Source organism: Ursus americanus, chromosome 12, assembly GCF_024610735.1.
Source record: "Ursus americanus isolate L20-20 chromosome 12, mUrsAme1.1.p, whole genome shotgun sequence".
NCBI classification, from domain to species: Eukaryota; Metazoa; Chordata; class Mammalia; order Carnivora; family Ursidae; genus Ursus; species Ursus americanus.
In genome coordinates, this window is record NC_142138.1 from 67,133,970 (window position 1) to 67,159,647 (window position 25,678).

General features: G+C 41.1%; 1 protein-coding gene across 2 annotated transcripts in view; it reads right to left on the reverse strand.

Annotated features, from left to right (window-relative positions):
• The window catches only part of LOC148109209 (uncharacterized), a 40,913-nt gene that overhangs the window by 13,462 nt on the left and 1,773 nt on the right, over nt 1-25,678 (reverse strand). The window contains exon 2 of one of the 2 annotated variants that reach the window (XM_087866336.1): nt 6,410-6,488. In XM_087866336.1, the coding sequence (XP_087722462.1) occupies nt 6,474-6,488 (15 nt within the window). In that variant the 3' untranslated portion in view covers nt 6,410-6,473. Of the gene's footprint in view, nt 1-6,409; nt 6,489-19,181; nt 20,515-25,678 lie in introns of those variants that run through there. The other variant, XM_087866335.1, reaches the window with a different exon arrangement.

Consider the following 25,678-nt stretch of genomic DNA (forward strand, 5'->3'; position numbering starts at 1 on the left):
AGGATAATGTTCTACCTCCAATCTACAGCTGAGAAAATTGGCCTTACCAAATGAGTAAATGGTAGAGCCAAATTTCCAATCTCAGTTAACTGAAAGCCTGGGCATTCAGCCGCTCTGCTGTCATTGTCATATGCCAGCATCAGCTGACTTCCCCCATGCCTAGTCTCCCAGCTTCTTCAATTCTTTTCTCTTCTCCTAATTCTCTAGCCACTACCCCAATGACAAGGGAGGATAAACATGAATTGAATTCCCAAGTGGGGGTAGACTCATTATGACACCATGACTGAGGTCACCAACTGACCATGGGAAGGAGTGAGGGCATGAGAAATTGTTTTGATGTGGTCCTTTGAAACAGAGACCCTACCTGAAGTAATAAGGTGTTTGTTGTAACTACTTTCCTGTTTTGTTCACTGTTGGATCCCAAATACCTCGAACCATGCCTAGCTAATAGTAGGTGCCCAACAAGCTTTAGCAAGGGAATCCAGGAAGTTGGGGTTGCCTGATGAAGAACGCAGGAGCATTAGTAAATCTAGGTGGCAGAAAAGTGGCTTTTAGTTGAGCCAGATGACAGGATCTTTGTAACACTGGTGCACCATTTCTGAGCTACTCTTTGCAGGTTTGCTTCCTTCTATCCTATTCCAATTAACAAATTCTGTTTACTATTCATGTATTTTTTCTACTGCATGATTGCTGCTTATTCATAAATTCTGCTTTCTTATCAGACTGTTCTGCCTCCTCATAGATTTGGTTTGTATGACCCTCCATTGCCCTTATTCCATTGTATGACATTCTTTCAACTTCAGAGTCCATGCTAACTGACCTTATTATTTCCATGTTTCCCAATTCAAATCCTAGAAGAAGAGAATCTGATACACCCAATTCATCTTTTCCATTTGAGCTCTGATTTTTGGAGGGCAGCCCTAATGTCAGGGGCCAATCCCTGGTCCACTCAGGAGCCATCCCTTGGTAAAGAACAACCTAGCTCTGCTTCTCAGATCAGGGGGCTGTGGGTGGGGCAGTTTCATTTGAAGAGGAAGTTGGGTGTGGCAGGCACTTTGTTGACATATCCAGTATAGGAGTACTCCTGGGAGCCCATCTCTCATTTTTGAAAAGTGTCTTGGTAAGTTAGGACTTTTCATCAGGCACTCCCAGTAAAGCCCAGCTAAATGCAGCTGGTGACTTGCTGAGTTTGGAGTTCTGGGCCTGCCATCTCCTTGCACTCTTCCTTCTGGAACTACCTTGGTTTGTCAGCTTATTACCTGTTTGGAGTTGGCTTGTTTCTGGACTCTTTCTTCTACTTAGGTGAGTTGGCTTCCAACTAGACTGCTTGACTCTTGGATATGGTGAGTGTTTGGATTCAACTTTGGTTCTGGATCATGCTTTTAGCTTGGATGTAAATTGCCTCACTTCTTGCTCCCTTGCCACTCCCCTCTTCTACCCAAATCCACTGTGCTCAAAATTGTCATTTACCTGAGGATGCCTTCCCTTCCCAGCCCACCCACACATTCCTGAGGGAATGACATTAAGGAATAGTTGGTGGCTTCAGTGAGAGCAATTTTAGAGGAATGGTTGGGGCAGAAACCAGACAGAAGCAATTTGAGGAAGTGGAAATAGTGAGTATACGACTATTCTTCTGAGAAGTTTAGATGAAAAGGAGGGGAAGAAAACAGATAGGTGTCAAGAGGGATTTTTTATTATTATTTTAAGAACTTGCTTCTGATTATATAATACATAATTTTGTAAAACATTTTGAAAAATTAAAATCATAAAGACTTAATTTATAATCCCCCATAATTTACCTACATAATTATGATAGTTATTAATTTTTGAGCACCTACTACAGAGAGGAATTCTGCTAGTCACTTTATGAATAGTGTTTCTATTTACTGTGTAATACAAAGTCCCAGCTGGGCCAGAATTAAGACAAATATGTCTGTGATACAGAGTAAGACAATATCCTTTCCCCTCAAGCAATGACTGGCATCCATTGATTTACAAGAGGGTTGAGAAGTTTGCTGAGGGGAAAACTCAAAGCCTTGGTAGGGTTTTAGTCATGCATGGACATGTCCAGGGGGAGTTCCAGAGGTAAGCAGATTACTGGCAGGTATAGTGGGCCCCCCAGGGAGAGCACAGCCTGTTGAGTCAGGAGTCTGCAATGGTAAGTCTGGGCTTAGTCCTGGAAGGTCATGGCCAGTCCGGCTGTCATGGGGTAGGGCCTAATTCAGCTTCCCTGTATGTGTCTTCCCAGAAGAAAACAAAGAAGGGCCTCTGTGTAATAGAAAGAGTCATTTAGTGAAGCTCCGTAATGCCCTAGGGCCTATTACCCGGTGGGTAACTGAGTGTAGCATCTCCAGGAAGAGAGCTTTTCCTTTTTCACTTGGAAAGAAGATGTTGACAGGCACCACAGGGCTTATCCAGCTCTAAATTTCCCACAAAACTAGCATCACAGGGCCAACCATGGTGGCAGAAGAAGTTTTTGTTAGTAAGGTAACAGTACGTGACCTCCGTTAGCTCAGTAACACTTTACCTTGAACGTTAATTAGTCTGACAAAAATGGACTCTCTTACTTCCTGTTTTTCAAAGCATCATTGACTAGAGGAACAATGCAGGCTCGAATGAGGCACTGCTGTGGGCTTCTAGCTCACAGTGGTGCTGCCAGAGCCAGCATCATGGCGTCCGGCTAACTGTGACAATAAATGATTCAAGAACACAGGTAACATCTGTGCATTAATGACTCACTCGATGTCTTTGTACAAACAACACCTTCTCAATGAGACCACTCTGTATAAAACTGAACACCCCCTACTCCCGCTGTCCCACCCCAAGCTTCTCTGCACAGCACTCATCACCATTTCACATACCATAATTTTTCTTATTTCTCCTACTTCTTTTTTTTTTGAAAGAGAGAGAGTGAGCAGGGGGGAGGGGCAGAGGGAGAGAAAGAATCTCAAGCAGACTCTGCACTAAACACAGAACCCTACAACAGCTTCAATCTCAGGACCCTGAAATCATGATCTGAGCTGAAATCAAGAATCGGTGCTTAACCATCTGAGCCACCCAGGTGCCCTTCCCTTTTCTTCTTTTAAAACAAATTGTCACCTTTCTTATCTAGGATATAAACTCCATGAAAGTAGTATCCATGTGTTCATTGCTGTGTCCCCCAGAGCCTAGATCAGTGATTGGCACTGAACATTTAATATCCATTAAGTTGGTCCATTATGTGGGTTTCCTGAAAATATTTGGGGAAGGATGAGAACCATTTTAAGATTTTTTTTTAAAGATTTTATTTATTTATTTGACAGAGATAGAGAGAGCCAGCGAGAGAGGGTACACAAGCAGGGGGAGTGGGAGAGGAAGAAGCAGGCTCATAGCGGAGAAGCCTGATGTGGGGCTCGATCCCATAGATCCCATAATGCCAGGATCATGCCCTGAGCTGAAGGCAGATGCTTAACGACTGCGCCACCCAGGCGCCCCATGATTTTTAATTAACATCTGGATTTACACCCTGAGAGAACTTGGGATATTTGCTTATATTTATAATAACCTTGTAATGCATATACTATAATAAGCCTATTTTACAGATGAAGAACAAATTAGAGCAAAAGGAACTTGCTCAGACCCCATAGATAGCAAGGTCAAGGGCCTTATTATAAACTGGGATAATAAGTAAGAAGACCATATAGGAGGTTCTCCTATAGCTTAGTCAAGAGTTAACGAAAGCCTTAATCAATACGGTGAAAAGGGATCGTAAAACAAAAGGTTGGAAAGGAAAGAAACTGTACAGATTGATAAGAAGCATGGGAGAGAGTGTTTAATACTGGAAGGAGCCCATAAAAATCAGATGAGGACAGGAAAGTTCTTCTAAGAGGGAATTAACTTCAATTTCCAGAAAGACAAGATTGGCTAGTTGAAAAACAAGAAAGAAACAGACCAGGTTAAGTCAAGTCCTTGCAACTTTGAGCAAATCCATGACAAAATTATCTTAATGTGGATTTCATATTTGGATTTTAACGGCAAAACAGATGAGAGTAAGATGACTTATGGCAAAAAGAGTCAAAGTTGAGTCATGACATGGAGAAGACTGTGGCAATTGTGTCCAAGGAATGAGTCAGGAAGCAGTGCAAAGCCTTGGGGAGAGGGGATACTCAATGTTACGACTCAGGGTTGTTAATCAGGAGGTTCCTGGGCAATATAGGAGACCCTTGAAACAGGCCTTGGCTTAGGGAGAGGAAGCTGTAGGACAGGGGTAAAGAAGGTCTGGCCACCTCCACCACCCCCCTACCCCTGGCCCATCAGCTGGTGTTGCAGGCTATGCTGTGATCCACCCAGGGATTTTGGAAGGGGAATCAGGGTCAGAGGACTGGATCAGAAGGGCCAGCCAAGACGGTCAGCCATACATGGTGAGAGACAGGTAAGGAAACTGAAGATTAATGAATCCAAGAAGCCTCAGGAGGATAGGTCCATCCCAACTCACTGGATACTGTTTATGGGAGTGGCAGCCTATTTATTCATTCAAGCAGTATTTACTGAGTGTTTTTTATGTGCTGGGCACTGTGCCAGGCATTGGACTAGGTGCTGGGAATTGAGGTATGAATAAACTATTTCCTGATTTCTCCCCTCTCTTTTGGAGCAAGAACTGGAATAATATCTGGCTCTCATTGGCACAAGGATTGGGCAGGGCTGCATCTGCAGGAGGCAAACATCAGCTTGGGCAGAGGGGTCAGGTTGGGGACAGCATGATCTGGCTGATACAATACTTTTATTTGTGTTTATTTTCTATGCTTGCCTTGGCACTATTTACTTATATTTGATAAGCAAATTAACTACTTTATGTTTTCTTATAAATAATTTCTAGATACACAGTTATGGCATTGGTTGGGGGAGAGGGCTTTTGATTTCCAGTCCTAAAAGCAACAGTGTGCCTAAATTGCTGCCTTTGACAATCACCTAAAACAAGGGCATTTCAAATCATCAGTAGAAGCAGCAAAGAGGGGAGAGGGAATGATCCATCTCTCCTATAAGGCCAAACTATGAATCATAGTGGGGAAACCACAGTAGAATGTAAGGATTTTGAATCACTACAAGAGTAGAGGTCAGTGTGCAGCTGTCTGGAGAGATGATCCCACCCATAACCCTTTAAGACACAACACTTGCCCTTAACTCATAAGGGCAAGCTGGCGATAAACTTCCCAAGTTGGGGTGCGTACCCCATTTCACTCAGCCTGCAAGTAGCCTCACCAGATCAGCCCTGTTTTCCCAGGTAAGAGTATTCCTTTCAGTTACTGGAAGGTAACTGATGAAACAGAACTGGTGTCATCAACAGTCCTAGGCCCTTTAATTATTTAATAGAATGGAGCTGAATACTCAATTTTTTGCCTTTTCCCTAGCAACACTGTTGGGCACAATTAGAAGATTTCTGTTAATAGTCTCTCTAACTCTGAATACTGTATATGTGTATAGTTGATTTCTATATAGCACCTCACCCAGCATCTTTACTATAACTGGAACTCAAATTATATTAATCGAAGAAAATGTTACACCGTAGAAAAAGGGGACAAGAGTAGAAGACTAAACAAGAGGAGGGGCCCAAATGAAAGTTCACTATTTAACTGGCTTTAATTTTGGCTATATGATTATAGGTACGGGTTGTAGCTGAAAAGATTTCAGTCTCTGCTTTGATGTCAACAATAAGAATTCCAGGAGACAGAAGATTTTAGGAGTCGCTTTTAAAAGTTTCTAGATCTGTGGTCTGTATTATTTCAGTCTCAATCCTATACCCCCTTCAAAATTTAGGCCATTCATTGCTACAAAGAATTTTAAAAGCCTGCGATGCCAGTAACCCCGTGGGCTTTGACTTAGCTAAGCGTGGACTCTGTGTTTAGTTGCTTGGTTTGTTCTTAAGAGAAGAAGCTAACAGCGTGGATTGCGGTCTCAGGATCTCCTCTAAACAAACAAGATGTATAGTGTAGCAATTCCACCTCTAGGCTCAGCCTCCTGAAATGCTCCTTTCTCCACCCCTCAGGGTGCCCATCCCTGACTGGTCCATCTCTCTGAAGCTGTTATTTAAAACAGGGCTTGTTCTCATTGGCTCATTTATCCCCGAACCCATTAAGAGCATCTAATTTTCATTTGTTGAACTGCATATAAAATATATTTGGGGACATAAGATTAATAGTCTTTAGGAATCAAAAAGTCTTCTGGCTGGGTCACCATGACACAACAGAAAGTTCTCAAATTCATAGCACATTTCGAACCAAAATACACTATCTAAAATTTAAACAGAGTATAATTTATGTCATGAAGAAAGTCGAAATAACATTCTTTAGGAAAATTCCCAATATACAGGCTGAACTTGCTGTCCCTTTCCTTATCTCCAAAGTGAGATGATTACAAGAAAAAATTTTGGTACCTTGCACAAGAAATAATAATGGGAAGAAGAAGTGTTGTCACTGGAGATGAGTTTCTCCTCCCAATCACAGACCCAGAAGCTGAAGAAAAAGAGCATGATAAGCGTTACTGCAATGTTAAGATATCATATATTATTAAATAATCTGAATGCTTTCCCATCCACTTCTTTTTCCCAGTTTTTCCTAAGGGTATCAAGTGTGTAAAAGCTAGTGTTACATTAAACTTGGAAGAAATGAGAGGGAATTATGTACTGATGAGAAAAATGGCAGATGAGAAAAATGAAAGAGGGGCGCCTGCGTGGCTCAGTCGGTTAAGCATCTGCCTTTGGCTCAGGTCATAATTGTGGGATCCTGGGATCAAGCCCCGCATTGGGCTCCCTGCTCAGTGGAGAGCCTGCTTCTCCCTCTCCCTCGACCGCTCCCTCTGCTGCTGCCTCTGCTTGTGCTCTCTTCCTCTCTCTCTCTCTGTCTCCCAGATAAATACATAAAACCTTTTTAAAAAATCTTTTGAAAAAAGGAAGAAAAAGGAAAGATACCTTTTGTCATAGAAGAAGATTTTAGTGCACACAAATAAATTTTATCTTTTCTTCATTGGTGTATAGGTTGCCTTCTCATTACTGGCAACTGATACCTGTTAAGAACAAGGTAGGGCAATGCTGGCCCGGCTTATGTGAGAATGGTCCTCCACCATTTGTCTTCACAGAAGTAACTCTACACTTATTTCATTTCTCAAAAAGTTACTATCCAAACAACCATGTCTTGAGACATCAGCAAGTCACTCTGTGCTTCAATTTCCTCATCTATAAAATGGTGGCTTACTCAAGATCATCTTTCAGTTCTCTTTTGCTCTAATATTCTGTAATGCTATAAGGGGGGTTCCTTTTTTTAAAGTTTGCAGTCAATATTTGGCAATACAAATAACAAATCTGTCTCCAGTTTATAGAGGTGAGTGTCAAAAGCTTAGTGCACCATGAAGCACAAGTTGAACCAAAGGTTATATAAACCACTCTCTGAACAGTGGGCAATGATTCCGGTTGCTGATATCTCATTGAGCCTGACCCAGAGCTCAGTTCCCTTGACTCTCAGACCCACACTGCAGCACCAACACCATGTAGCCTCTCTCCCATTGTTTGTGTGCGTTTGGCACTGGGAAGATAAAAATGAAAGAGACATAATACTTGACATCAAGGAGCTCAAATCCAATAGAAAAAAACATTATATTGCACTCTTTAAATTGTTGGTAGAATGATCTTTCTAAAGATATGAATTGAAACATTTTGTCTGTCCCTGCAGTAGCTCCTCTTTGCCTATATGGAAAATCCTCCTACTTGTTCTCCAACCTCCTGTCTAACTGCATCTATGCTGATGCCCAAGATCACCCATAGAGGACCAATTGCTTTTCCCTAAACAGCACATGCTGTTTTGTCCTGCCAGGTCTTTGCTCATGCTGTCCTCTGCCTGCAAAGCCCTCCTCTCATCATCTTCCAGGAGGGTTGTCTCTTTTATGACGTATTTCCTTACATAACTCTCCTCCAATCTCCAATCTCACAATTAGAATCGGCTATTTCTGCCTTTGTTTATTGTCCACTGTGTGCTGTCTATACTTCTACAGCACCTGTACTATTTGTAACACTGACTTCTTAAAAATCAATAATGTATTTGCTATTTACACTTATGTCTTTCTCTACTAATTGACTCTCTTTGATAGTAGGACCATCTTCTTTGTACCTTTAGAACATAGTCCAGCATCTGGCTATAAAAACTCCTTTGAGGGAACTGCCTGTAGAGGGCCTTGCAAAGTACTATGGCTATGTGATGGAAGGTGCAGCAGCCCATGCTTGGAGGAGAGAAAGCATAGGTGCCAAGTCATAGATGAGCAGTACCCCATCAAGGCAGAGGGCAGGGGTTGGTTCATACCTGCTGGCAAGAATAGAATGCACAAAGGTACAGAGGCCTGAGAAATGGTGGAAAAGGTGGCACATTTGATATGTGGTGATTTGTTCATTGTTAAACTAGAAGAGTCTACAAAAGTCAGTCAGGGCCCCTGTGTGAAAGTCCTGGTAATCCATTACAGAAAGAAATTTTTATTGGATTATAAGGAGCTAGAGAAGGAAGAGACATGAAAGTCAATATTCCAGAGTATGAATGACTGGATTTGCCTGTCAAGAGAAAGGGCAATGCAGCAACTGAGTAGAGGTTGCTCTAGAAAGGGTGGGCCTGACATCTCTGAGTCCAGGTATGACATTGTTGATATGTGGGTTTGGAGAACTGAGAATGGTCCTGGTGAGAAGTGAGAGAGCCTGAAACAAGGCAGTGAAGGTGGAGACAAAGAGAATGATTGGGCGAACAAACAGTGTTGGAACAGTGAGTGGTGACTTGTTGAAGATGAGGAATGAGGGAAAGGGGAGAGTCAGGGATGCTTTCAAGCACTTATCTTGAATGTTTAAATGGATGGCAGTGTTCTGATATGGAATGCAGGAAGAAGAGGTTTTTGGAAAATAACATTAAGTTGAGTTCATGACATTTGTGAGATACTTATATGAAGATGTTGAGAAAGCAGTTGGAATTATGAGTCTTATACTCAGGAAGTCATGAGTATATCTAGTTGATAACTGAGTCCACAGGAGAGGATGAGATCATCTGGAGATCATGAGAGTCAGTAAAAGAGGTCTAGGATGAGGCCCTTGGGAAAGGAGGAGAGGGAGAAGGAGATTTTAAGGACTAAACTGGAATAGACCAAGAAGTAGGAACAAATCCAACATGGAGTCATGGAAGCCATAGGCAAAGAGACATTATTCACAGGGAAGAAAGAATTAATGGTGTCAACCACAGAAAGGATGAGGAGAATGAGGATTGAAAAAGAATCCTGGAAGAGCTGTAATATAAGGCTGTTAAATGTAGTTGGTGGTGGTTGGAGGAAGTCCAGCATAAGCCGCATCAGCATTGGGCCAGTGAATCAGAGACAAAAGTCTCCTTCTATTTCCTTGTCTCATCTAGTTCATAAGCCTGAAGTTGACTTAACACAGGATTTATGCTAAATAGCTCCACCTACTTAGGGCTAATGAAATTGAAGTTGTTGAGCCATCTCCACCAAGAACTTGATAAAGAATTGAAGAGCTTTCACATTTTCTTCTTCATATGTATGAGTTGGGGGTAGATTAAGGAGGTAGCTGATGAAAGAAGTAAAAGGAAAACATGAAAAAGAAGAGGAAATAAGTATGTGCCAAACAGCAGTGGAAGAGCTCTTCATTCACCTACCTCCACATACTCTAGGGTCTATTTCTAGGAAAACTGTAAGCTAGCAAGGCCAATATAGGTTTCAGTGGGCTAGTAAGTAATGCAATCACCATGTAATTTGTTCCAAATTCCTCAAAACTGTTTTACTAAGGGATTTAGTATATGTGGGGACTTGAAGGGTGGTCTGTGGGTAGTGTTGAAATTGAGAGTACAGAAATCGAAAAAGTGCTTAGATGTTTTCAGAAGAAATAAAGAATGCTGTGACATATAAGCACATCATCAGTGGACTCATGTCACCAAGTGGGTATAGAAGAGTTTGGGTGCTGTGAAATTCACACAGGGAGTCATATGGGGTGTGCATGACCTGTGCACTAGTCATGTGCTGGAAGACCAGGTATCAGACCACAATAGTTGGGAAATGTTTAAGAAACAACCCACACATAGTATGAGAAGCACTGCTTTAGATCACAACCTGCTTGTAAGACTTCTTATACTTAGCTTGGGACAAGCTAATTGACAGCCTGAGCACACACCAAAAAATCTAGATATAAAGTCGGGAAATTAGCAGTCATTGTAGAAGATGTGAATTAGTGCTAGAAAACTCTGAAGTTACCTTCTAAAGACCTCCTAGATTGAATGTAGGCTAGTTTATTTTTTAAATTGCTTTGTTCGTTATAATATCCTCAAGGTCTGTAATAGGCCCTGGCATTAAATAAATGTCTGTTGAATATCGAATAGTTGTTCTAACTATAACGTACAGAATGGATTAAGGAAGAGAAAGGTTAGCATTAGAAAATGTGGCTAGGAGAACTTAAAGACAGTCTAAATATAGGTTGATGGGGCTAATCAGCTTACTGGACACAGGAATAAAGAAAACATGAATCTAAGAAATATTGAGAGGATCCTCCAGTTTTTCCCATCTCAGTAGGCAGCCCAGCTATCCACTAAGATGCAACTCAAAAATCTAGGTTTATCCTTGACTCTTCCCTTTGTCTTTGTCACCAGTATTCTGTCACTCTCTGAGTCTTAAATATCTCTTTATTCTGACTTCTCCTATTCACACTGCTTTAGTCCAAGTTGGGGCACTTTCCCCAAGATGTTTGCAACAGCTTCCTAAATAGTCACCCTGTCCCAGGCTCTTCCCCATTCACCCTTTCTTCCAAAATTGAAAATCTGGTGTTTTTATGTTTTTGTTTAATACACTGGAATGCCTCCTGAGTTATCTTCTAAGCATAAGCAGTACTTCAGCTCCACGGTAAGGTAGGACCTTACAAGGCCCTATATCATCCAGTACTTGCGTCACATTCCAGTCTTTTCTTCTGCTCCTTGAACCTAAGCAACACTAAACTACTTGCAACTCCTGCCCCAAGGGTGTGCCATGATAGTTTGTGCCTCTGTGCCTTTGCTTATGCCATTCCTTTTTTTTGGTATGTATGTATGTATGTATTATTATTATTATTATTATTATTATTATTATTATTATTATTACTTTATGTTAGTCACCATACAGTACATCCTTAGTTTTTGATGTGTTCCATGATTCATTGATGCCATTCCTTTTGCCTGAAATGCTCTCCACCCCTGCACCCTGCCTGCTGATCCATCTGTGGCAGTTTCCTTTTACTGTTGTAACAAATTATCACAAACTTAGTGGCTTAAAAATGACACAATTCTATTATCTTACTCTTTCGGAAATCAGAAGTCTGAAATGAGTCTTATGAGGCTAAAACCAAGGTGTTGGCAGAGCTGTACACCTTCTGGAGGTTCTAGGAAAGAATCTGTTCTTTGCTTTCTCTAGCTTCTTGAGGTTTCTCTTATTTTTAGCTGATGGCCATGTCACTCCAACCCCTGCTCCTGTTGTCACATCTTCTCTGCCTCAGACACTGTTGTTTCCCTTTTATATAAAGATGCTTATAATTACTTCGAGTTCACCTGGATAATCTGTAATCTTTCCATCTTCCTTGAAATTTTTTTAAGATTGTATTTATTTGAGAGAGAGCATGAAAGAGAGAGTGCGAGCGGGGAAGGGGCAGAGGGTGAGGGAGAAGCAAACTCCCCACTGAGCAGGGAGCCCAACACAGGGCTGGATCCAGGGACCCCAGGATCATGTGCTGAGCCAAAGGTAGATGCTTGACTGATTGAGCCACCCAGGTGCCCCTCATCTTCCCTGAATTTAATCACATCTGCAAAGTCCTTATCACTAAGTAAGGTAACATATTAATAGGTTTAGGATGTGGGCATCTTTGGGGGGCCCTTATTCTGCCTCCCAAACCACAAACCTTTAGTTCATCTCTTAAGACTCAGCTCAGATAACACTTTTTTTTCTGAAGCATCCTCTGTTAATCCTTCCACTCAGAGCCAGTCACTGTTTATTTTGTGTCCTATACATGTTACCATCACTGCATGGATTAGCTTGTATTGCATATATTAATTTTTTGAACACGTCTGTCTCCCTACTATACTTTGAGCTCTTGAAGGAGAAGCTTATTTATCTTTGTATCGTTAGCTCCTAGCACAGTGCATGACATAAAGTAAATACGAGCTATGTTTATTTTTAAAAAGTGAATGTGCTAGGCATTGTGATGACGTGCTCCTACTTCCCTTCAAGTCACATGGACTTCCTAAACCCTCTTGATCATGCCATTCCTTTCCCATCCTCAACCATCTGTAATGCTCTTCTTTCAACTATTCTGTTTTATGAATCCTTATTCATTCTTCAAGGCACAAAGTAAAAAAAAAAATCCTCTGTGATGTCTTTTGCGATCTCTTCAAGACAGAATTAATGACCTCCTCAATTGGGTTGCTTAAATATTTTGTAAATATCTCTATTTCATATCTCAAATTGTGTTTCACTTGGTTATATACACGTCTGTTCCTCCACAAGAGTATGCAAGGACCATATCCTGTTTATACCAGTATTAGACACATAACAAGGGCTCAAATGTTTATTAACTTAAATTGAAGCATGGAGGGGATGGGCATAGAAGGCAATAGAAAGGAACCAAAGATAAAGGATGCTCTTGAGTAGAGGGAAGGAGGGAGGAGAAGACTGAGAAGACACTGGTAAAGCATGTTCAGAAGACTCAAGGCAGCAGAGTGTGATGAAGACCAGAGTCAGAATGACTGACCTCTAATTAAAGAAGAGAGTGTGAGCAACAGTACCAAATGCCACTGAGATGCTGACCTGGGAAATCAATGAGAAAGGTTATTGGACTTGACCTTTAAGAGATCCTAAGTGCTTTAGGAAGCACAGCTTCGAGAGTGCTTAGTCAGGGCCCTGGATCTGCTCCTGATTTTAGGTCAGGAGGGGAAGGATCTCCAGAAGATAAATGACTTGAGGAAAAGGAAAATCAGACTTATCCGATCACCCTGATGAATGCCTGAGGACATAAACCCCTTAGCACCGTTCCAGGTCAGGTTGAAAGGCTTGGTTCTTTCATCTGATACAGAGGGATCAAAGTACTGGGAGAAGTGGGTGGTTCTCAAGGAAGGCAGGGACCAACTTGACATGTTCCCCTATGATAATCAGAGATTTTCATCAATGGGACACATTCAACTTGGCAGTCTAAGGGCGTTTTAGAATTAAAGGCAAATGTCTAGTCTGGCTACAGACCTGAGAGGAACTTCCCTTCCATGGAGCTTTTCTGGATATTGGGATTTCTCTGTATGAGGCATTCTCTGACCCAGTGGACCAATATTCTCCTGCCTCTGCCTGCCTTGAACCATGTTCTCCTGTTTTCCACCAAAACTGCCTTTTCCAACCTATGTCCTATTTGGCTAAACTTTATGGCCTGCTATCTGTCCTGACCCATGCTAAGCTTAATCTAGACGTACTCTTATGTCTGCCATCTTCCTGGATTTTCTTCCCAAATTGATTTCATCTAGCATTTAGTTCTGTGATCTGCTTCTGTTGTGTCCCAAATCAAACTACTCTGGTCTGACAGGTCATGCATTCTCAACAGGAGTAAGAATGGTTCTTAGGGGATGAAAAGCAACTTAATTTTTTAATGTGTAAAGTACAGATATGAACACAGAACATCAACTGATAAAACAATTTGTCTGTGGTATTAAAATGTCATGTGGGAGAGCGATTTAAAAATGTCTGAAAAGACTCTTTAGGAGGGCAATAATGGGAAAAAAGGTTCAGAAACACCATGTTAGATAATGAAGCTGAAATTCAAGCTACGAGAGGAACATAAGAAGTGTGGATAGTGAGGAAACAGAGACAGTCAACGTTGGTTACTTGACTGAGTAGATCATGGAGAAGATTCCAACCTAGCAAACAAATTTTGAGCATTTAGTATGTACCCTGAGCTATGTGAAACCCTTTCACATTCGTTAGCAGAAAGACTGATGATGGGTAGTAAGGAGGGCACGTATTGCATGGTGCACTGGGTGTTATACGCAACTAATGAATCATCGAACTTTATATCGGAAACCAGGGATGTACTGTATGGTGACTAACGTAATATAATAAAAAAAATAAAAAAAGAGAAAGCTTCTCCTTATTTGAGTCTCAACGTACCTGTTTCCTGCAGGAACAATAGCAACATTTTCCATTGAGACAGTAGCCCACCTACCTCCTCTTTCCTTCAGCACCTTTTATGCTAATCACACACTTGGAGGTAACTCCTCATTCACATTTTGCAGCATAAGAAAATGAAAAACACAGTCCACTTGTGTTTGTAGAAGCTCCTTTCATGGCAGCCTTTCAACGGGTTGGGCAATTTAAAAGATGTAACTGTAATCGTGACTAACTCATTCAGATGCTTGAGGGAAATCTGAACATCCTTAACCTACTTTTGAAAAGAGAGGCAAGGAAAATACAGGATTGGGAAGAATCCGAGGAAAACAACTCCAAGTCTTTGAACAATAGACTCTAAAACCTCCTTAGCTGGGCTTGAGGTAGGCTAGCACACGAAACAAAATGTTGCTCAAAGGAAGCCCAGCAATCATTTGTGTCTACTTGCTCTCCTAGAGCATGACCTTTATTTGGTTGATTGTTTTGAGTTTTAAAATACTCTTCTTTGTTCTCTTATAGCATTCATTAAGAATTTATCACCAAGTCTTTGCATTTTATCTTAGTCAGATTGTCTATGCTATGTATGCATCCCCTGTGCTTGACTCCCTAAGCTCTCCTCTCCTGCTTTCCTTCTCTTGTCATGAGTGCTGAAGCAGACATTACACTGTTGGGGTGGAAAGCTGACGGGGGAAGATGGATGAGCCAGTGTCCACTTAGAATCTAGCGCCAACTCTTGGCAGCTTATCCGTGGTAAATAGTGTTTTCGGCTTCTTCTTGACTTTATCACCCACTTTGTGTGCTTAGCTCTCTGATGGATGTTATCATCAGCTCTGTTTATTCACAATGCCAAGAGCACCAGTTGAATAGGAAAATATTCAGGAAAACCTACTCTTTAAGTGTCAAGTTGACCAGAAAAAAGAAACATCATTGTTTTATTGAATTTGGCATTGTTTTATAAATAAACAATCATTTATATGTTGTCAAACTAGTTGTGCCTGTAGTCATGGTCTTATCCCTCCTTTTTGGTCATACTTTGTGCTCCAGAAGGAAAAGAAGAAGGGAAGATTTTTAAAACACTGCTTTGAGTGGGAGTCTGAACCACAGGTAAATGTTACTTTAGGGGATAGGGAAGCAGGTCTCCTTAGGTGCTTGCAACTGAAAGGGACGATTGACTACAAGGAGAATTGAGACAAGGGACACTGGTGGCTAATTAGACAGCTTTTCCAGATCTGGGTCATTTTCACATTATAGCCTCAATGTATTTTTTAAGTTTTGTAAATTCTTGGAACATCAAACATACCCATTTGAACAATTCCTTCAATATAGTAGATATTTGTAGGCTGTCTTGGAAATCAGGACACCCTGAACTTAATTCCTGCTGTGACATTGGCTGACTCTATAACTTATAGCCTTTTCATTTCTCCAAGATGACATAAATAATGGAAAACATAGAGACTTTGGAATTATTACAATATGGATTCATCTACTCCTACCACTTATTCATCCTACCCCTACCGCTTATTAGATTGTTGACCTTAGATAATTTGTTTAACTTCTTTGGGTGGCTTAACTTATTTGCGTGGCTTAAAAGAAAAATTTTTTGCATGTAGTTGGATACTTGATGTTACATCTTTATTTGTTAAATGGAGATAAAGACATCTACCTTGCAGGAATGTTGTGAGGATCTAATGGGATCATGTGGGCAAAACACCCAGCACATACAAATCACTGAAAAATGGCTACTCTCATAGGGGTATCTGCATCCAGAGATGGGAAAAGGCTAGGTGACAAAAGGCCTGGAGGTTCTGAGCTCATTAGCTGCTAGATGCTTCCTTAACATGATGGTATGAGGGAACGAGGAGAATGCAAGCTGGTCACATAGAAATCCAGGCCTGTTTTATTTCTGGTCACCACAGCAATCAGAATGTACAGGGGCAAAGCAGAAAGACAGGGAGAAAGAGAAAGAGAGAGGAAGGGAGGGAGGGAGAGAGAGAGCAAGAGCGAGAGAAGCATGGAAAGGATCTCTTCTTCCTAAAGGCAGAGAATCTCCAGCATTCCTTTAGCAGTAGGACAGGAATAAAAGGTAAATAGTTGCCTGCTGGTGGTATGCTCACCAAGCCAAGTAACCAAAGTGCTTCCTGCTCAGTCTCCACAGATGTTGATCCTTAGCTCTGGATAAGTCCCTTGGAGAGTATTTTGCCAAAAGAAAGGCAGCTGCATAACTGCCCAGTCCATGGAGCTGACAAACTGGCGTGTCATCAAAGAAAGAGAGAGTCATGCGAAGTAAAAGCCTGTGGTTCAACCTCTCAGTCAGAGAGTCAGGTGGTTGTGAGGTAGCACATTTGACTCTTGCTCATTAACAAAGTGTGTCTTTATGTCCTCTTCCTCTTTGCCTGCCTACCCACTGCTAGGTTCCACTGGGTAGGCAGTGGGTGCCTACCTAAATCACTACTTATTTATTGAGTGTGTCCTATGTACCCAACATTCATTCAACACATCTATATTGAATGTCTTGTATGAAAATAACAAAAATAATAAATGGACTATGCACTCAACAAAGTCCCAGTATCACAGTCATATGTTCAACTAATTGTTAAATGGTGTGTATAATACACAGAAACCAATGGTAGAGGGACTCAGGGAAAGGCACAACAAATCTGAAAAAGGCTTTACAGAGGAGATGACATTTGAGCTAGGCCTAGAGCTAGGATTTCACAGATCAAGGGGAGAGTGGGGTGGAGGAAAGAAGGGAGTAAGGGCATGCCCTGCAAAGGAAAGTGCGTATATAGTGCTGAAGAGCACATGAGCCCACAGTGTGTCCGGGGATTGGCCTATAGTCTGACGTTCTTGGAACATAGGCTGTGCAACACTGGGGCAGGGAGAAGAGGTAAATGTGGCCAGAATGCCAGTTTTCTGTGTCAGCCTATGGAGACTGGGTGCCAATTACAGGGAATGGGAGCCACTGGTGGGTTTTAAGTACAGAGTTATAGGATTATACTTATATTTTGGATCGTCCTGTGGGCTGCAGTATAGTGAATGTACAAAGGAAGGTGAGACTGACAGCTGGAAGACCAGTTGAGAAAATTATCAATTGCGTCAAATGCTGAAAATGGTCAAGGAGGATGAGGACTGAGAAGGAGTTCATTGCATTTGACAGTTGAAGGTCTTTGGTGACACCTAAAAGTAATTTCACTAGAATAATTTAAGCAGAAGCCAAGTTGCTAAGCCAGTGGTTCTCAAATTGTTGTCTTCAGACCAAAGGCAACCGCATCACTTGGGAACTCGCTAGGAATGCAAACTACCCAGTCTCATCCCATACCTCACCACAAAACTCTGGGAGAGGAGTACCCCCTGGGTGATTCTGATGCATGCCAAAGTTTGAGAACTACTGGCCTGAAGAAGTCTTTCTCCATCTCTTCTCTAAGCAGTCTTATCAGGAACCAGCTCTTCCAAAATTGAGCTGATGCCCTAAATACTCATCAATATCATGGTTTCTCAGCATTCTGAGTAAGTTATTCTCTCTGTCAATTGTATGCTCTTACATCTTTCTCTCTGTATAGATACATGTATAGTCTCTACCTGGAAAATCTGAACTCATTGTTCAAGGCCTAACTCAAATGCCACCTCCCTAGGAAGTCTTTCTAATTTCCTCCAGGCAGGCCTTCTATGGCTCCTTTTGCACATATCCCTATTATGGCATTTATTTTATTGTGTTCTTTGATTTACTGTCTTCCTCACTAGCTAGAAGCTCCTCAGGAGCAGGGACTGCCTTGTTCATCTATTTCCCCATTGTTTTCACATAGTAGATGCTCAATAAATGTAGAAAAAGAAAGCTGTAATGGGTTGAGGAAGTAAGAGCAGCAAGGGAGAAACTACTCTTTTAAGAGGTTTATGAGTGAAAGAAAGAGAAATTTGTTTGAGCCTACAATAGAAAGTAATTGTGTGTGTGCACACATGTGTGCATTAAGGCTGGATGAAAATTGCTGGCTGAGAGGATTAAGCCTATAGAGGGGAAGAAATAAATGACAGTGAGAGTGGGGGCAGATGGATAATGAATGGCAAGATGGCCTTGGAAAGTCAGAAGGGGATGAAATCAATGGCCAATGCAGAAGGATTAGCATTGGAATAAAGGAAAGACTTTTCTCTGAGATATAATAAGGGCAGGAAGGAAAGGTGGGAGCATAGAGCTAAGTTGTGAGGTTAAAGGAGAGAGGTTGGGGAGCTCTTTGTTGGTCTGCCAGTATAGAAACAGGGAGGGCTAGGGACAGTTTTACAGGGGAGGGGATATTTGAGCTAGGAGGTGTATTTATTGAAGTGGGAAGTGAGGCCTTTTGCTGGGGAGGAAACAGGGAACAGATAGAGGGAAAGAGGCCCAAGGAGAGTGGTAAAGGCCTGCACATGCCTTAGAGGTAGGAGGTGGGGTAGTGAGGTTAGAGAGCAGCAGTGTGGGTGGGGGGTATTCTTTGGTGCTGATCCATTATAGGTGCTGCAGGGCCCACCCATTCACTCCACTGTCTTTGGCAAGGGAAGCAGTATGAATGGACTGTCTTCGGGCACTGCCTCTGCAATACAATGGAAGACTGGATACAGATCCCAATACCAACACAGAAAGCATTCTAGTTCTACCTATCATCAATGCTGGAATATAATGCAGACAATAACAATATTACATAGGACAACCATGCAGCAACACAGGAAAAGATTTATGATATATGAATTAGCTGAGAGAGCAGGATACAAACTGTATGTATATCATGATTACGACTCTGAAAGATGCCTATGAAGGAACACCTGAATAAAATATATCAAGATGTTATTAGCAATGGTATTATAGGGGATTTTCCTTTAATTAAAAAAATATATATTAATAATATATATTTATATTTATATATTATATATATTACATATAATATGTAATATATATTATATTTATATTTATATAAAAATATAAATATAAATATATATGTATTTTAAAAATATGGAAATAAATGGAATTGGTTCTTTCCCTACTGCCTTTGTCTTTTATTAGGTATGTTTAGAAGACAGTATTTCAAAATAAAAAGTTGTAGTGTGGAACCAACATATAGAATTGTTTGAGCTTCTCTCATCCGAGTGGTAGAGGCAAAGACCTGAAATCCTTGAGTTGTTCCAGGGCCGGAGGCTGGCAAGCAAGAGATTGGGCATCACGCTGTAGGGGAGCACAAAGGAGGTATGAGATGAAGCCCTTGTTTCAATAAACTTGGGAAACCAGGCTTACAATAAATGATTAGTGGACAACTTATTCCGTGCTCAGGCGAGTAGTCCAAATGATGGATGGGACTGAATCTCTGAGGCAGAGACCTGTGGGCAGGCATACACACTTTGCAGAAGTCACTTGTGTGCCACTGGAGGTGGCCAGATGGACCTGGGCTGTGCCTCTGTTTAGCAGCTGTGTGCTCTTGGACAACTTCTCAGGCTTCACTTTCTGCCTGTGACGTGGGAATCATCATACCTACTGAGAAGCTGGTTGAAGCATTACAAACAATAAAGCAGGTGAAGTGCTTAATACAGTGCCCAACAGACAGCGTTCCATTAATGTTTCCTGCCATTATCATTATTAATGTGATAAATGTTATTATTATCCATAAATATTTATGATAGAGGGAACTGATTTGCACTGGGGCACTTTTAATTCTTTGGAGGGAATTCAGGGAGGTGTCCTCAGTGTGCTTCTCTCTCACCTCTAGAGCAATGCTATGGGTTCACTCCAGGCCTTCAGGAGAAGAGGGAAATATGCAAGGAGGAACTCCATGTTGGTTCTTCTTTTGCTAGTATTTGTGCTACTTCCCCCCTTCTAAACAGGTGCGTATTACTCCAGAGCATGCTTTCACCTTCCTCTCCCACTCTTCTGTTCTGTTTTTCTTCTTTTCAACTCTTCTTACTTCCCTTTTCCCCTCAAAACCCCAAGTAGTGGATGAGTAAGGAACTACACTACATTTTGCATGTTCATAGTTTGCTTTTTGAAACTTGAAGGCTGTCTCCTAGTTGCAGCACTTGGAGTTTACATAAGTCAGTCTGTGTTCCCGCTATTCGTTCCTCTCCTTAGAAAGGATCTATGCCCCCAACTGCAGTCTTTAGTAAATACTTTTAAAATGATAGTCATCTGTAGACAGGCAAGTATTCCAGACCATAAAAGTTCAGTTAAGGAAGGCTCTTTTGAGGTAACTATATCTTGCAAAAGAAACCAACAGAGGTGTGAACTGTCCACAGGGCCCTTTTAGGCAATGAGGTGTATTTTCCTGGACTCAGATGTAGATCTTAATGTGGGAACCATTCTCTGTCTTGCTAGCATCTGTTCTTCTTTTCTTGCTTAGACATTTAATAAGTGGAGAAAAGGGAAAAAGTCAAAGTTTTGAAAGAAAAATGCTTAGACCAGTTGTCTAGGCAAGAGAGCAGAGTAGTCATACTACATTCTTCTTAACAAAAATCAGAATGATTAAAAACAAAAACAAGTTAGTATCCAGATCAGGTACAACCACCACTCACCTTCTGAATTCCAATTTTACATTCCTTCCCACATTCATGAGTAATAATGATGTACTTCCAGCTTTGTTGGAAACCCTATTTGTATATTTTACAAGGTCATTACCTTCAGTAACAGATACCTGCTCTGAGCCCAGCAATTACCACCTCTGTCTCTGCACACATTAACACACATACACACCACTGATTTGTACTTTCCTATAAAATTACTCTTTCCCTTTTTAATTAGAATGTTTTCAGAAGTAAACCCTATCGTTAAGGCCATGTACGCTTCTATTATAAATACCTGTTGCCAGCCATTAATTACCTCCTGATGAATTACTTTAGAAGATTTTTTAATGCTTACTTTTAGAAGTGGGATTTCTTTTCCTTACTTGTGATGCCCCCATCTTCACACTTACTTAGCCCACTTCGAATTCCACATAAGAAAATGTTCCCTTTTCTTCTGCTTCAGGGGACTTAGATGTGATCTGTCCTCATTTAGTACGAAGATTTTTCTCATACTTTAAGGTGGAAACTTTCTGTATGCCTGGACCTCACTGTTCAAGAATTTCTTGGCTAATTGTGAGGGAAGAATATAAGAATGTTGGGTAGAAACACCTGAATAGTCTCTGAGAACAAAACACCTTCACATTGCATAAATATCTACAGTTGCATAACCATTTTAGTGACTGAAGTGCTGCGAGTCATCCAATAATATTGTGGTTTAGTAATTACACAGTTGTGGATTTATGCTGCGTTTGAATTGGGGAGATGTCCTGGTTCATACAGGCCAATCCTTTTTTGTGTCATTATATATAAATGTATACATCCACTTAGCAATTGAACTGTAATACCTCCCAGCATAAAATACTTAGAAAATTTTAAGTTAGCTAGTGCTAAAGTGAGTGTTCCTGTACTAGGTTTCCTGCTTATCTCATGGATGGCAGAGAATTTTGGATTCCTAGTTAAGATACCATTCATCATGTAGTACATGCACATGAGGAACAGCTCATTATACAAGGACAATCTCAAATTTTCCTCTTCTTGACATCAATTATATTGAAATAGTCACATTCCTACAAGGGCAACAATATGTCAAGAAGCCCAAATTATAATTTCTTATATTATTTATACCCTTAATCAGAGCAGAGACAATTAGTTGAAGAGTCTGGCTCCTAATTCTCAGAACTAGTTTGAATCTTAAGATTAGCTCCTGCCTTCTGGAACTTGTCCTCTGTTTGACTGAACCTGGTGGACCTCTCAGAATGTGGGTCTTCATTGTGCACTTACTCCATGCTCTATGCAAGATAAACAACCAGCTACTGTGGGGTTTACAAACGTGAGTGAGAGATGGTTCCTGTGTTCATACTGTTTACAGTCCAGTTTGTATAGGCCACCTCAGTTCATTCCTATCTTGTAGGCTGGGGACAGGACGAAATGAAGTAGCCTTAGAATCAATCACAATGCTCTCTACTTTCCTACAGCCCCATGCTTTATCTCTGTCGTAGCTATGTTATTCGTATGTTGGCTTTCCTGAATGCACTGTGATCTCCAGAGAACAAGGGCTGGGTCTGATACATGTCTGTAGGGCCACAGAGTCAAGGATGTGCTTTGCAGAGGGTAGGCTCTCAAAAAAATGTGTTTAAATCAAAGAATGTATTTGCTTGCTTGGCCTTCCTGATTACAGTGAGTCAGCTTGTGTTGTACCAATATGGTGGACTTCACCAATATGGTGAAGCTGGTGGACCTTTGCCCAGAGGTGTCCACACTTAAGATTGTCTTGGGTGTTCTTCATTACTGTTGCAGGAAGAGAAAGTAGAATGAGACTAAATAAGAAGTCAGAAACAGCAAGAGTTTTGTCTCAGCTGTCATTAATTACTTACTTGACCTTGGGCAAGGCACTTAAACTCTATCTCAGTTTCTTCATCTGTGAAATGGGGGTTAATAATGACTGGCTTGGCTGTTTCCCATGACTGCTTTGTGAATCAAATGAGATAATATACTTCAAAGTGTTCTGAAAAGCCTAAAGCACTGCACAAGTGCAAGGTATTGTTTTGCGAAGAAATCTTCCTTTTAATTCTTGCTTCCACAAACACTTATCACACACCTCCAGGTTCCTGGCTTATGTGGTGAGATGTGTGGAGTAGCTCAACCTAAGCTTGATATGTACACCAGAATCTCTTCTTCAACATCTATAGCATTGAACTGATTCAGCCTAGGATTCTCCAAAAGACCTAGACAATTATGCACATCTCTCCAATTCATATAGATATATATGCCCCTCATTCAGCATTTATTCAAAACATATACCATGAGCACTTACATGTGTTATTGTGTGAGGAACTGGGGCAAAATGGACAACATAGGCTCTCTGTCTTTGAGGGGTTTGGTAGCCTACAGGATCTGAGAGAATAGACTTGAGAACAAATAAGTGCCTAATTCTACATTTGTTTTGGGAGGCAATTTTACCTGAGTTTTAATTAGTAAAGACATCTATGTATATTTTTAGTTTTGACTAAAATGAAAGCTAGTGGTGCCCCTTATTCATGTTTTTCTACTGCTAACGGTCTGTTGATTTTAATGGGGCCACAGAGACTGAGGTTCTTTTGTTTATTTATTCAGATGAAAGTTTGCGGGATCCCATTTTTCTTTGGTTTGGTGAAATTATGAAACTTCAAGAAATAGCAATAGCTAAATAGTTATGGGATCACCTGGATATTTTCCTGCCAATTTTTCCTATAAAGTAGGATTTGATTTGATTAGAGGTACTGTCCTGGGGAAGACCACTCCCAAGTCCAGTTGAGTAATTAAACTGCAGAGTACATTTGGGGCTGACATCTCCAGGCAGATTCTGGCATTTCAAGTCTTTGGCTGCTACTCAAGTTTTGAGACACTACCACATGACCCCCTGGCTCCTGACAGGGATTAGGGAACTAGTCACCTAACTGCACACAGTAGAATTTCGGCTTAGCTTTGGGGAGAGCTGGACAGGAGAAAATATATTTCAGTGCAATTCCATCCTGCTAATCAGTCAGGGCCTAAAGTAATGAACAGCTGTGGGGCTGCTCTATGCAAACATAACTCTCCTCCTTTCAGCTACATTGATCTCTTGCCAGTTTTATCTACTCTACCAAACCTCCTTTTCCTTCTCTTACATTTTCTGTATCTGAGAATAGCCCATGATGCTCCAAGATACTGAGGTCATTGCTGATTCTTTGACCCATATTTCCTCTCTCATCTAAGCAATTACAAGGCTTAGGAGCCAATGCCCATCTTTTCTGCATCCCCACAGCTCCTGCTGTTCCTATCTTGCCGCATTAGGGAATAGGCTCAGGTCTTTATTGTTTGCCTGTGTCTCTACTTGTTCCCTACGTCTGAAAAAGCCTTAGACCTCTAAACATGAGAAAGCTCTTCTTTACCTGATTAATCTTTTGGTTCTTCAATTCTTAGTCCAGGTGTCGAGGTCTTCTCAGAAGCCTTCCCTGCCCATTCCTAGGCTGGGACAGGACTCATAGTCCATCAACTGTGAACCCACAACATTCTACTTGTCATACCGGGTTTTCATTGCTGGCGACCGGTCTGTCTTTATTCCTCAGCTACTCACACAGGATTTGGCCCATGGTAATATTCACCAAAATGCTATAGGATGGGTCAGACTGACTTGTTCTCCACTCTCAGTGTTTGCCAACTCCAGTTTTTCCCTTGATTTTCAGCTCCCATTTTGTTTTGTTTTGACTACTTTATATCCATAGCTTCCTTCAAGACATGTGTTTTAAAACACCTCTTTGGTCATAAACTTCTCCTACTTTCATTCATAACATCTAATCTTTATTCCTCTTGTCGTTGTGGGAATGTATGCGCTAAGTTTAAAATGATAACAAATCCAACAAAAGTTATATGCGAACATAATAATTGTTTTTCTTAAAACAGTCACCTTGGGAAACTGCACACCTATTTTAATTAGTCATAGCCACAGTCATTTCTGGAGACACTCTTTGGGGATGAGTACCTTCACATTTTTCTGAATATATTTTAATAGTGACAAATCTAGTCTTTGCAGGTGATGTTTAAAATTTGTATAGAGCCAAGTCACCATGAACTATATTTAGTGAGTAAAGAGAATGCTCTAACTGGTAACTCTATGGGTCACAACTAAAAACTAATGTTATTATCTTTCTCTGAACATAATTGCGCAAGGGAAATTCCAAAGCTATTTTGACTAATTATGTTATTTTTGAAGAGTTTCTAGCATCCCAAGGTGACTACTTTCAATAATAGTACTTGCTTATTTATTGTAAAGTGCTTATTCAAATCCAGTTTGGAACTTTTTTTTTTAATTTTATTTATTTATTCGACAGGACAGAGACAGCCAGCGAGAGAGGGAACACAAGCAGGGGGAGTGGGAGAGGAAGAAGCAGGCTCCTAGCAGAGGAGCCCGATGTGGGGCTCGATCCCACAACGCTGGGATCACGCCCTGAGCCAAAGGCAGACGCTTAACCGCTGTGCCACCCAGGCACCCCCAGTTTGGAACTTTATAAGCCTATACTCATACCGACTTGTACTTGTGTAGTGTTGTTTTACATTCTAGTTCATCATCTATTATGTGATAGACACTGGGAATCAATAAGGCCACGATTTTTGCCCATAAGGACCTCCTAATTAGTTGAGAAGACAGAAATACCAACAGTCCTGTGTAAAAAAGAGATATTTTAATAAGATAAGGAAGCAGTCCAATGGAGAGACTATTTGTGAGAGGGAGGAATTTGTTACAGTGTCAGCAAAACCTTCTCAGGACTGAAGGATTAATGATGATTAGAAATTCACTAAGAGAAGGAGGGAAAGGAAGGAAGGACAAGAGTCCTTCCAAACCGAGGGAACAGAAGGTACAGAGACTGAAACAAGAAGATGTATTTGGGGGAATCTCAAGTCGTTCAATACTGTTATTGTGTAAAGTTCACAATGGGGGCAGAGAGGATGAGATGGGGCCCAATGAAGTAAAGACCTTGTA